The 12,576-nt window shown below is 55.9% G+C and overlaps 1 protein-coding gene across 1 annotated transcript in view; it reads left to right on the top strand.

Annotated features, from left to right (window-relative positions):
- Jakmip1 (janus kinase and microtubule interacting protein 1) overlaps nucleotides 1–8,648 on the top strand; it is a 71,196-nt gene extending 62,548 nt beyond the window's left edge. Inside the window, exons 19-21 of the mRNA XM_077803184.1 lie at nucleotides 4,472–4,537; nucleotides 7,435–7,479; nucleotides 8,593–8,648. Coding sequence (XP_077659310.1) covers nucleotides 4,472–4,537; nucleotides 7,435–7,479; nucleotides 8,593–8,622 — 141 coding nt within the window. The 3' untranslated portion in view covers nucleotides 8,623–8,648. The remainder of the gene's footprint in view (nucleotides 1–4,471; nucleotides 4,538–7,434; nucleotides 7,480–8,592) is intronic.
- The last annotated feature ends 3,928 nt before the right edge of the window (nucleotides 8,649–12,576 follow it).

The following is a 12,576-nucleotide window of genomic DNA, read 5'->3' as shown; positions in this document are numbered from 1 at the left end:
GGATTCTACCAATAGGAAAGATCTAGATTACCCATGGGGACAGATGCCACAGAGGAGAGGAGAGGAGAGGGAGGATGAGAGAAAGAACATGTGGGCGCGAGAGCGAGGATTGATTTATTTTAAGGAACTGGCTCCGGCCATTGTAGAGGCTGGCAAGTCAAAGTCTGCAGGGCAGGCCGGAAAGCTGGACACCAGGGAAGAGGGAATCCTGGCAGCAGAGGCCTCTGTCCTTGAGCCAAGCTCCCCAGCTGCACTAGTGGTTCTCATCAGCTTGCCTCTGGGTGTACTGTTCCCTGGCAGGTGCTGAGGCTTGGCCAGGTCCCCCAGGGCAGCACACAGGTGACTGGTGTTGCTGGGATGCTCACCAGCCACCACTATTCCAGTGTCACCACGTGTAGCAGCAGCAGGACATAGAACCCCAGCCATCCTCAAAGATGCGCAGACTTGGTGTGCACCTGTGTGCTGGGACTGTGTGCAGGGCACTTCCCTTTCAGGATTCCCTGGATTTGGGCACCCAGGTAGGGTTCCTGGGAAGAGGGGGTTTTCCTTATGGCAACCAGGGACACAAGGTGTTGGTGGAAGTGTATTGTGCACCTTCCACGTGCCAGGGCCCCTTTTGGCAGGTGAGTATGGAGGGTGACAGTCTCTGCCTTCCTGGAGAGGGCACTGAGATTCCAGCCAGGGGAACAAGCAGCCCACGGATAGACATGAAGGGTGCTGGACAGCCACAAAGGCAGAGATGCAGGGAGGGGGTGAGCTGGCCTGTTGCCCGCAGAGGGAGCAGCGTGCCCAAAGGCCCTGAGGTGGGGCAGGTTTACTGTGCTCTGTGAGTGCTTTGTGGGTTTTGACAGCTAGAATTTTCAAAGTAGCACACTCTCTCCTGCATGTGTGTATAGGAGCTTTAGGAGAAACCACTAACCTGACATGACAGTTGTCATAAGCTTCAATAAAACTCGGAGGTGTGAGCTGCTGTGTGCAATGCCCAGCCCCTGGTTGGCCTCGGCTAGTCAGGTCTCGCCCCAGTTTAACAGATGGAAAAACAGAGGCCCTCTGGCCGAAACGGCGGGAAGCAGTGGCCTTCCCCTCCCAGCCAGCACAGGTCCATTGCCCCTGTCTCCACCCCAGGTTTATCAGTCATTCCTTACAAGTGTCCATTCTACTCTGATTTGATAGTTTCAAAAATCTGGTCTTTTCAAAAAATAATACTGCAAAACCCATTTATTTTGTTCGAAGGGAAAAAGAGACAAGAATTTCAGACCTGAAATACAGTGATTTTCAGTTTTTCCTCCAGGACACGAAAAATGGTGGCTTAGAAGTACATGTGGAAGCTGGGACGTGGCATAGGGCACGGGTGCCAGGGGCAGAGAGGCTTGGGTCTCCTGTCCCCTTGCAGCATGGCCTGAGATAGCCGCTGGGGTTGCCCGTCATCCTGAGCTGCCTGCACTTGTCTTGCTCCTGTCCCTGCTCACTGCCTGCTCTCTTCACTGTGTCCCCACTAGAACACCAGCTCCCTCAGAATCTGTATGGATCCCTGCTACAACCCAGTGCCTGGCACAAGGCTGGTGCAAACACAATGTCATAGACGCCACACACAATTCAGTACCACTCCCCAGGACGTGACGCCACAGGCGGCACCACAGCACAGGTGCCCAGCACCCCACAGCAGGGGCTGGGCAACACTGGCCATTTAGGCATGGACCCTGGCTCTGGCTGTCTGCTCTGGACAGGATGGGCCCATTTCATCTGGCCATGGACTACACACCTGTCCCATGGAATATAGTCCAAATTGGGTCACTTGTCTGCCTGTCCCCAGCCCCCTGCTGACACGTGCATTTCCAAGCCCTATCAGCTAAGGGAAAGAGGAAGGGAAAGGAACCCCTGATAGCTGACGTGCCTTCCCCAACAGGATTACTGTGCTTTGCCCACGTTTTGCCTGAGCAGGGGTAGAGGTGAAGCCTCAGTGTGGCCTCGCTGTGCCCTGCCCCTCTGGGGTCTCCTAGCGCCTGTTGTCCTGCAGAGAAGTCTGCTGGAACATTATCCAATCGCAGCACCCTCCCCGTGTCTCTGCCCACCCTCCCCAAAGACCCTCAAAAGTCTGGGCCCCTTAGCCTGGCGCTTGGAGCCCCTCCATCTCTCCTGGGGCTCCCCTGCTTGCCATCTTGCCGTTTGGCTTTGACTTTCCCAATGCCTGTGTGCTGAGTGCTGTTCCAGGTGCTGGGCTCAGTGGGGACAGAGTTGGCCCCACTGCAGTCCTATCCCAGGGCCTGGGGGAGGCCTGCCACATGGTAAAAGGTTCATGAAAGGTTGTGGGTGGAGCCCACCCCACACCGTGGGCTGCTGACACTTTGCATGGGCCTCATCTCACCCTAGGGTCAGGGGTCACTGCAGACACAACAGAAAAGGGGCCCAGGCTTGGGGCAGTTGGGGCACTCACTCAAGTCCCCCAGCCTATAAGTCAGGGCCCAGAACCCAAGCCAGGCTGAGCTGAGCTCCCTGCTCACTCTCAGATTCTCTTCTGACCCTGCAACACTATGTGGGACTTGTCAGGGGACTGTTGTCACCAGACTGAGGTCACACACCGTACCTTGTGTGGGAGAATCTGAGGTGCCATTCTTAATCACGCATGGAGTACTTCCCAGCACCAGGCTCTGCTGTGATTCATGGACACAGCAGCTCCATTGCCCTCAGTGTACAGATGACCGTCCCATCTTCAGAGGGGTCGAGGTCTTCCTCCCAGCTCCTGCATCAGGAGAGTGTTCTTTGTCTCCTTCAGGCCAGCCTGCTCTGCTTGCCTGTCCCGATTTTCCTGAAATCAAAATGGCATCATTGGGGCTGGAGATGTGGCTCAGCGGTAGCGCGCTCGCCTGGCATGCGTGCGGCCCGGGTTCGATCCCCAGCACCACATACCAACAAAGATGTTGTGTCCGCCGAGAACTAAAAAATAAATAATAAAAAAAAAATTCTCTCTCTCTCTCTCTCCTCTCTCACTCTCTCTTTAAAAAAAAAAAAAATGGCATCATTGCCCTGTCTACAGCCTTGTCGCTCCCCAGGACACTCCCAGCTCAATGGGCACCTCATCGGGACATCCCATCCCTCCTGGCCTCCTCACATCCCTCACCTAGGACCCCAGCCTCCTGGTACAAGCTGTCCCCTCTGCCTGGGCTTCCTGTCACTAGCAGTGGACCTTCAGAGCCCTGCCAGACTTGATGCCTCCTCTGGGGTCTCAGCCCTCAGCTCCGTCCTTCACCCACCTGCAGGTCTCTCCAGTGTGACCTGAATGTGGCCTTTTCGGGCACTCATGTAAGAGAGCACCCTCCACCTCCACCCTCAGTGCTCCTTGAGTCTCAGTGACGTCATTGCTCGTCTGCTGAACAGTCTCTGTATTCATGTGCTGCTGGTGGCTGAACCCTAACTGGTCTCTAAGCTCTTCAAAGTGGGGACTTTGTCTCCCTGGCACATATTGAGCTATAGTTGCAGAAGAATGCCTATAGTTGTGGTTCTCAAAGTGGGTCCCTGGACTAGCAGTGTTCACATCCCCTGGGATTCACTGCAAATGCACCCCTGAGGGGGGCAGTGACCTGCACCAGCAGACCTCCTGCTGACGCTGACGTGGGTGGGGAACTAGGGCTCTCCAAATGCACAGAGGGCCTCTCTGGGTCTCTGGAGGCCACATGTCTTGTTGACTTAAGTGGCCTTCCTTACCCCTCACAGCCCTCTCTCAGTGAATGAGGTCTCTGTCTACATCCAGGGCTGACAAGGGCTGTAGCCAGCTGGGCCACTGGTGGGGTTGGCCCACTTGAGATGGTGAAACTCTCTTGATCATACCACAAACTGGAGAAGGTTGTATTTGCCAGACCTTAGGGTCAAGGGGTGATTGAAAAGCCACCTGGGAGGGTGAGTGGCTCACAGGGGCTCAGGAGGTGCAGGACTGAGTGGAGTGACCCCAGTCTGGGCTGTGGGGACAGAGGGCTTCCTGCAACTCAGTGCTGAAGTGAGAAAGTCTCAGCAGACCTGGTACCTAGTGCCAAGTAGGGTTCTGAGGGGTGGCAGGTGCCCAGAGGTGCCCTCTCCACCCTTCTCCTTCCCCAGACTCCAGCTGAACAAATGTTGGACAGATTTGTGATTTGGAGTTACAGCCAATCCATGATCTTTATGAGCCTGCCCCAGGCCCCTGCCTGACTTGGTCCTGTTTTGACTTTTGTATTTTTTTAAATTTAAAAGGTCTGTCTTGGGGGTGCCATTTCCACCAACAGCTGGAATCCATCTGTAGTGACTGGAGTCAGTGGCGTTCCTTTGGGAGCACTGGCTGGAGAGGAGCAGGGTGGTCACAGATGGCACGGGTGCTCAAGGAGCTGCCCGCTGCATATTTCACCCTTTGCTGCCTCCACACAGGGCCACCATGAGACGTGAAGGGTAAGGTTTTGAACTGGGACAGTTTACTTTTCATAATGCGTCCTGATCTCTGTTTCAGAGAATACGGGACTTGGAGGACAAACTTGAGCTTCAGAAGCGGCAGCTGAAGGAGCTGGAGGAAAAGGTAGGTGTCAGGGGCTCATGTGTCCTGTGATTCTGCCCCTGAGATGCTTCTGGGAAACTTTAGCTTTCCCTGTGGTTTCATAATGTCCAAAGAATGGGTGTGGCCTCCAGCTTTCCCCTCTCCAGTCCTCCCAAAGCAGCACTTCCAGAGAAATCTGTGCTTCCCTCAAAGGCCCTCTGTCACAGAGGCAAAGTGCTGCCCAAACCTCTGCAGCGTGTGTGTATGTGTGTGTGTGTGTGTGTGTGTGTGGTGTCATCCACAGAATCCCTCTGCCGCCTCACGAGGAAGTGTGTGGGAGCACTAACAAACTAACCTCTTTCGTCTGGAATAAACCGGGTTAGACTGTGACAGGGCTGTCCTGTACCCACCACAGACATGGGCCATCATCCCTGGATTCACTCATGTTAAACGCTTTCCATAGACCAAAAGTCAGGCGTGTGTTTCTCCCTCCAGGGGGAAGGAGACTGGTCTCTTGCTGACCAGCGGTGTTTCCCACTCAGCCCCACTGGTCCCTGTGTACTTAGGGCTGTCTTATGGGTGAGGAAACCCAGGTTGAAGTGAATTGGGAAGCTGGTCCTTGGTTCCAGGTGGGAAGGGGCAGCTGGGGTCTTCCCAGATGTTGTGATCACTCCACTTGCACCCAAATCACTCCATTGATCCTGGTGGACACATGGGACTTGTGGGGGACCACACAGGCAAAGCTGCTTGTGGGGGCATTTGCCACTTCCCATGTACCCACCTGGTGGCCATGGATCACTTGAGGACAGGGACCAAGTTCTATTCATTCTTCATCCAAGACAGGGAGTAGGGCATCCTCTGGTGCTTGTGGGATGAGGAAAGGAATGGCCACACGTGAGCGCAGAGTAAGGCCTCAGTGGCATAGCTAACGTGGTAGAGGTGCAGGGACAGGATGCAGGGCTCCTGCCTCTGCCTGGCCAGGGGCGGGGGAGTCTGAGGCTGGTAGGCCTGAGGAGGCCATTCCCTCTTAAAGGCAATGGGAAAAAGGCCCACGGAGGAAGAGGGAGAAAGGCATTTCTGGGCCTACGCCTGTCTTGTGAGAGAACATTAACCCCCAGGAACAACCAGGGCCGTCATTGGGCGTCACTGGAAGCAGGATGTCCAGAAGGGGGCGGCAGCCCTGCCTAGCACTGTGGGCAGGAAAGACAGGACCGCCTGAGGTCATAGCCCTGCTGCCTAGAGCACAGGGCCTGGCTGGCTGTGCAGCCAGTGGAGTCCTCAAGGGGGCGGCAGGGAGGCAGGGATCGGTGCTGGAGCCCTTCTGGGAAGGCGTCCACTGCCGATTCCTAGAGCCCCCATGGCAGGCGCCCACTCCTGTCCAGCCACCTGAGAGGATCTCAGGATAATTCCCTTGGAGATTTCCTGGGGTGAGCTGGCTTTGTAGGCCACTGCATCTGGGTTCTGCCCTGGTTTGGCCCAGATAGGCCCTGAAATCAGGGGAATGTGTCTTTTGCTCCTGGCCCGGAGTCCCATCTGCTGCTGGGAAGGCTGCCCTGTCTCCCATGATGGTGGCAAAGATGACATTAGACAGAGGATGAAAATCTCTTAGCACAAGGCCCAGCCAAATAGGGGCCCCAGCAACCCTCCCACCCGCCTGCCCATCTCCTTGGGACTGGAGGACTTTGGTCAAATAATTACAGAGCCATAGAGGACAGAGAAGAGGCTTAAAAGACAGCCCCCGTTGCTTGGAGATTGACAGGTCATCGGCTGCACTCTTCCTGGGGAGGACACTGGGGAGACACTGGCATCCCCTGCCCAGCTCCTTTCCATTCTTTCCTCAAGGCAGGTGCATTGGTCTGTCCCCTTTAGTCCCAGAGGAACTTTCAGAGGCTGTGTATCAAGCAGGAGGCATCAGCCAGGGAAGGACACCTGGTCAGGCCGAGGACCAGGAACATTCCAGGGTGCCTGCAGGTCACCCGCATTTCCTCATGGCCACCTGGCTGTCGTGATGGAGGAAGCTCCAGCTACCCTGGTCAGTGGCCAGAGACGCTCTGCCACAGCCCCTGGGTGGCCCTTCCTGTCCCGGCTTCAGTTTCCCCATGTGGACAAGGAGGCTAGGTGATCTGATGGCCCCTGCAGCTCTCACCTCCAGGGATTCTAAAGAAGCTGGTGGCTGTTTATCTGGATTTTTACTTTTTTCAATAAATAACATGGTGGAGCTAACACCTTGATTTTTAGGGGGAAAAATAACTATTTCAAAACCCCAGGAGATGGTCAGGTAGGTTTCTTGTAATGATTAATGATTCCATTGGAGCAAAGCAAGTCATGAAGAGTTGAAGACATTTTTTTTCAATATGGCCTGTATGATTTTTTGTTCCTGTATGGCTAGGTTTTTCCTGCTGTTTATTTTTCTTTTTAAAATCAACTGATCAAAAGACACAAAGAATTTTAAAACAGTGAATCTCTTGGAAGGAAAAAACCCTAGTAGGGATGGTGGATCATCTGCAGGTTGCGCTGGGTAACCGGGGTGGTGTCACTTCATCCCTGCTCAACATGGCCTGGTGTGCTTGTGGGAGTCACCCATCATGACCTCCAGAGGTTGCACTGTCCTGCCAACCCAGTTTCAGCACCCAAAAGTCCCAGATGGGGGTGTAGCCCTCCCCTGGCACCCTGGGTTGGCAGAGTGCTGGGGAAGTTTGCAGGGGTAGCCCTCTGGGCATGGCGTGCTGGAAGCCAGGCGTCCCAGGTGACATCCGCTCCTGAACCTGCTCGTCTCCAGCTCCGGTCTCTAAACCCAACCTGATGTCATAGATCTTGTAAGATGCTGTCATTGGAATCCATACCACATATCTTACATCTTTTTTCTTTTCTTTTCTTTTCCTCATTTTCTTTTGGTCTTATGTTATAGTTTTTGTTCCTTTTTTTGTTTTTCTCACTAGCATTCATTCTGTGGCCTTGACGACTCCAGTGAGCCAGGAACTCGGGTTGGTATGCTTTCCTTTTTACTCATAAAAATGACGATTTTCCAACAAAGGAGGACCCTTCCATCTCTGGCTGGAACAGTGCTGGAGAGAGGGGGCTCCTGGAAGGGGCCTTGTGATGGGTCCCACCCGGGATCTTCGAGTCCTGGTGACCCTGGGGTTCCTGCAGTCCCGCCGTGGCAGGGAGGTTGGGAAGGCATGCTGGGACTAGGAAAGCCCTAGTGGAGTTTCATCCACAGAGGGGTTTTGTTTTATTCCAAGGCCCTTTCCAGTCTGGCCTCACGTTCCGGTGCTCTCTGTGGCTCTTCTGTAGAGTGTGGAGCAAGTGGGCTTGCATGGTCAGGGGACTGCAGGAGCAGGCAGTTAATAAACCAGTGGCCCAAGAGGCCGGACTGTGACCTACCTGCCAAATGCCCAAGGAGCCCTGCCTCTCCCCCCTGAAGACCCTTGCCCCCTTGCCTGGTATGGATGTCTATCTGTGCTCAAGAACCACAAGCAAGAAGCCACCCCCGCAGCTGGTCCTGCCCTGATCACTGGGCACCTGTCACCCTGAGTCCCTCCTTTGACATCTGAGCCTTCCATATCTCCTGTTCTGAGTTTCCATTTTGGCCCTGGGGTCTGCCAGGGATCCTGGACTCTAGGGTTCTGCCCTAAATTCAGCCCAGGCTGAGGGACCCAAGCTCCAGGGGTACCCCCTGTGCCCACTAGAGGCCTGGACACCTGGGCTGAGCTCTGACAGCTGGCCCTACCTGCCATCCTCAGGGCAGCATCCCCTGATGCTGACTGCTGCCCACAAGACTTAAGTCTGGTACCTTTACCCTAGGGTCAGGGACAGAGCATAGCACATACTGGCTGTCCATTCAATGTGAATGGACAAAGGAATGCTCTCAGTTTGAGGCAGCTCACCTTGTCCACTAAGGAGAGGCACAGGTGGGGATGGAGGACAGGAGATTCAAATCCTGCTTGCTATGCCCCTAGATCATCAGGGAAGACCCCCTGGGGCTCTGCTGGAGAGCTCAAGATGGCACAGGGTAGGTGGGGGCAGATAAGTTAGGGACCATCCAGCCATTTGAACCTACATTCTTGTTTCACTTCAAATTATTTTTAATCTTACAGGATATAAAAAGAGTTTATGGAATGAGCTGAGTCCTGCGGCAGTCCCAACCCTACTCACACCAAAATTCAACAGCAAACAAGTTATTCAAAGCCCAGAGACTGAAAACAGAATTCACATGTGTTTGAAAACAGCTTTAAAGGGAGGCCTCTCAACGTGTGGCTGCGTCCCAGCTAGCCCAGGCTGAAAGGACTCTGTGGGACAATGGGATCATGTCAAACTCAGTCACAGCTGGGTCCCAATCATGGCACCTTCAGGAGCCTGAGGGGCAGAGACCTGGAAGCCAGGAAACCAAGTGCAATTAGCAGGAACTGAGGAGCTGGAGAGCCACTACACTGTCTGGGGACCAACTTGAGTCCCTGTCCCCACACTGTATGCCTCCCCCAGCTGTGGCGAATGTGCCCAGCTGGACCCAGATGCCCCCTCTGCCCAGTGTATATAAATCTCCATGAATCGTGCCGTGTTCATCACGGAGTCTTTCTGCCGGAGCTACTTGAAATGTCCCTGTGATTAGAACCCAAAGCCTGGCCCTGTCAGCAAAGCCCTCTGGCTCTGTGCACAGCTGGATGTAGCAGCTGGCAGAGAGAGAGAACTGGAGCCTCGCCCACCATGGAGAAGTGGACCCCAGGGACCGAGGATTTCCACTCTTGCAGGTGTGGCATGGCAGAAGTTCTAAAGAACAGCTCTCCCCAGGACCAGGTGGAGTAGGGACCAAGAGCAGCATGTCCACCCCAGGCCATGCTCGGACCTGTCTTGCTTCTTGATTTTAATTTGCAAGGGGCATGGAGGAAGAAAAAGCTGGCAGGTAGAGTAGCTCCAGCCACCCTGAGGACACAGGTGCCCCCCAGGTCTGAGGCCAAGCCACTCCCTCACTCTCCCCAGAGAAGAGTGAACGCCCCGCTCCAGGGAACCTGAATTGAGCAGAGAGGTGCCCGGTGGCCAGGTGGCTGTGTCTCCCTGAAGAAGGATGGCGGGCAACGTAGGGAGGCCCTGCCCTCTGGCAGAAGTTGAGACCTGGAGGAAGCTCTGGAGAAGTGCCTTGAGTGTTGTTCTAGGGTGGAGGGGGCACCTTGGAACGCACCTGACCACGTGACCATCCTCCCCAAACTTGCAGAAGCAGGACACTTGCTTTTAGGTGAGGTGGCTGAAGAGGTGTGGAAGGGAAAGAGGACGGCCCCTCTGTGGGTAGGCCGGGATGCTGCCGGGTATGGCTGCACGGAAGCCATGCCAAAGGTGCCACCCTGAGATTTCCTGCAAGAAGAACCTTGGAGAAAAGGGAAATGACTGGAGTTACAGCTGCTGCAGGGCCCCTGGCAGTGGGGACCTACAGAGGCCCTGGAGTTCTTGGTAGACCAGATCCAAGGATGAAGAAGGCAGGACCCATGCTGTGTACCCGAGGGGACCCAGCCAGATGGGAAGGGGCAGCCCCATCACATCAAATCCAAGAGTCGAGGGCTGGAGGCAAGCACCCGAGAACAGCTGAGAAGCACCCACTTTGTTGAAAACCAATCCTCAGAGCATCTGTGACTCACCATCGCTTGGTGACCAGGTGCCAAGGCACTGCTGGTACATTGGCTTGAAAATGGAGGCCAGGATGGGAGTGTGGGGTCAGCACGAGTGAAGACCAGAGGCCCTCCCTGCTCCAGCCGAGCAGAGGAAGGTCCCTGCACTGACTCTGGGGGCAGAGTGCGGAGCAGCCCCAGGTGGTCCTGGGGGTGCCGAGGCTCTCTGTTCCCACAGCACAGTGTCTGTCCAGCATCCCTACAGGACTGCGCTGGGATGTGGTCCTTGTGTCCTCTTATAGCTGGGCAGTATCTGTGACTGCTCAGCTATCTCACTCAGACAACAGGAGGCGAGTGGACTTGGCTTTGAACTCTGAGCCATGTGGTCACTCCCAGCCCCCACTTGCCTGCTGCAGACATTGGCCACGTTCTCACGGTTCTGAGGAACAGGGGTGGCAGTCCCACGCTGTGCCTCACAGAGGCTATCTGTGGCCATACTCAGACAGACTCCCAAGGATCCCTGGGATCCTGGACTCTCCTGGCAGGAGTGCAGCACCCACCACATCAACAGGAGCAGTGCTCCAAGGAGGCTCTACAGCCACCCATGGGGCCAGGGCCCATTCTCTGCAGCCCCCAGAGCCAGCTCAGGACCAGGGTATGAGGCCCACACAGGCAGCGGTGGGGACTGCCCTGCATGGGAGTCCCCAGTCCCTAGCAGAAGCCAGCATTTCTTGTTGCCTTCCCAGGCCCCTGCCAGGGACAGGCCCAGCCTGGGAACAGGAGCTGCAGTACTCAAGGATCCTCAGCGTGGCTGGCCACCAGGTGTGCACTCCACCTGCTCCACAGCCCTGGGGTGCTGAGTTGCAGCCTGGGTGGCTGACCCAGGTCACTTTCTCCTCCAGAGGAAGAAGGATGGCCCAACCCTGCCCCAGATCCACTGTGGACACAGAGAGTGGTCTCCGCCTCCCACCCTCTGTTGGCTGGTGCCATGGTGAGGACCTGGGGCAGAGAAGCCGTGGCCCTCAGAGCTGCATTCTGGCTTTTGGCAGCCTGTGGAGCTGGGAATGAAGCCCTGTCTGAGCCAGGAGACTGGCTATGAAGACTGAAATGCCAAGCTACATACAGGATCCAGGCCTCTGGTTCTAGGTGGGGACCGTCCCGAGGCTACAGGGCGTGTGTCTCTCATGCCCCTTGGCTCCGAGCTCCAGCTGGTCTACATGAGTTTTGCCATGGCGCACCTGCTGGGTGTTGGGGGAGGTACAGGAGGCGGGGCTGTACTCTGGGCGATTCCCACCCCACCTGGTCCACCCCATGGTCTTGCTGAGGCCTTGGGCTGGGCCTCTAAGGGGGGACCAGTGCAAGGCAGGGTCAAGTGCCCTGGGGAGCTGCATCCCTGCTCCCCCTCTCCTCCCTCTGCAGTGTCAAGATGCACATCTGCTTTCCTGCAGCTTCCCTAACCAGCTTGTCCCCAGGAGGAGTCACACCTGACCCTCCCAGTACAAATAACTCTGATTTTTGCTTATTTCTTACATTTAACGGGAGCCAGCTAGGGGTCTGGCACATTGGATGGGAAACCCCAACCCAGCCAGTTTAGGGGCTTCTTCAGCTAGGGGTCTGGCATATTGGATGGGAAACTTCAACCCAGCCAGTTTGGGGGCTTCTTCCGTCAGGTTATCTAAGAATTCTTGGGGACTTCTGCAGACCCCAACCCATGCCCTAGTGACCCACTCTGTGGTAGGTGGAGCCTCTCTTTCCCTCCCCACCTCTCCAGGGCTGCCTATCTTGGGGTCTCAGCCACAGCCTGTGTCCTTCCTGTGATCATTCTTAGCTGTGGGGAACCTCTCCAAGGCCCCCAAGGGTGGGGGCCCTCACAGCCTCTCCATGACCATCTGCTCCCCTCCCTTGGCTGCCCAGCACCTACCCTCAGAGAAGACAGGATCCATGGGCTCAGGCCTCCACCCTGTAGCCCAGCCGGGCGGTAAGCCACTTTCCTCTTCCATCTCCCCCAGCCCGCGTTTTCCTCTCCTGAGAGTCTTGGTTAGTCATCCAGGAAGAGCCCAAAGATGCTCCCTTGGGCCGAGGCCTCAGGCTTCAGCTGCCTGTGCCCTGTCCTCAGGGGGGGACTGTAGGGGAGGGCTCTCTCAGCTGCTCTCCACTGCCTTCAGCCTCTGCAGTGCTCCTATTGCAGGGGATCCTCCCAGCTGGGGCTCAGGGGCCAGGCACTCAGGGAACCCTCAATACAGCCCCAGGGATAGGGGCCTGAGGTCAGTTTCTTGTTCCAAGGGACTGAGTCAGGTGCCAGGATCCTGTGCTGAGCAGGTGGTGTGGCAAGCCAGGGCAGGGTGTCCCTGCCAGTGCCCAGCCAGTGTGGACCCCAGAGCGTGGAGGGCACTGCTGAATGTGTGAGGGGGCTTGTTCATTCCTCCATGGCGCATAGATGCCCCTCCCCTCCTTAGATAGTGTTTACCCCCCCTTGCAGGAGGC

This window comes from Urocitellus parryii, chromosome 10 (genome assembly GCF_045843805.1).
Source record: "Urocitellus parryii isolate mUroPar1 chromosome 10, mUroPar1.hap1, whole genome shotgun sequence".
NCBI lineage: Eukaryota > Metazoa > Chordata > Mammalia > Rodentia > Sciuridae > Urocitellus > Urocitellus parryii.
The sequence above is the reverse complement of the archived record's forward strand: the minus strand, read 5'-3'. Positions and strand labels throughout refer to the sequence as shown.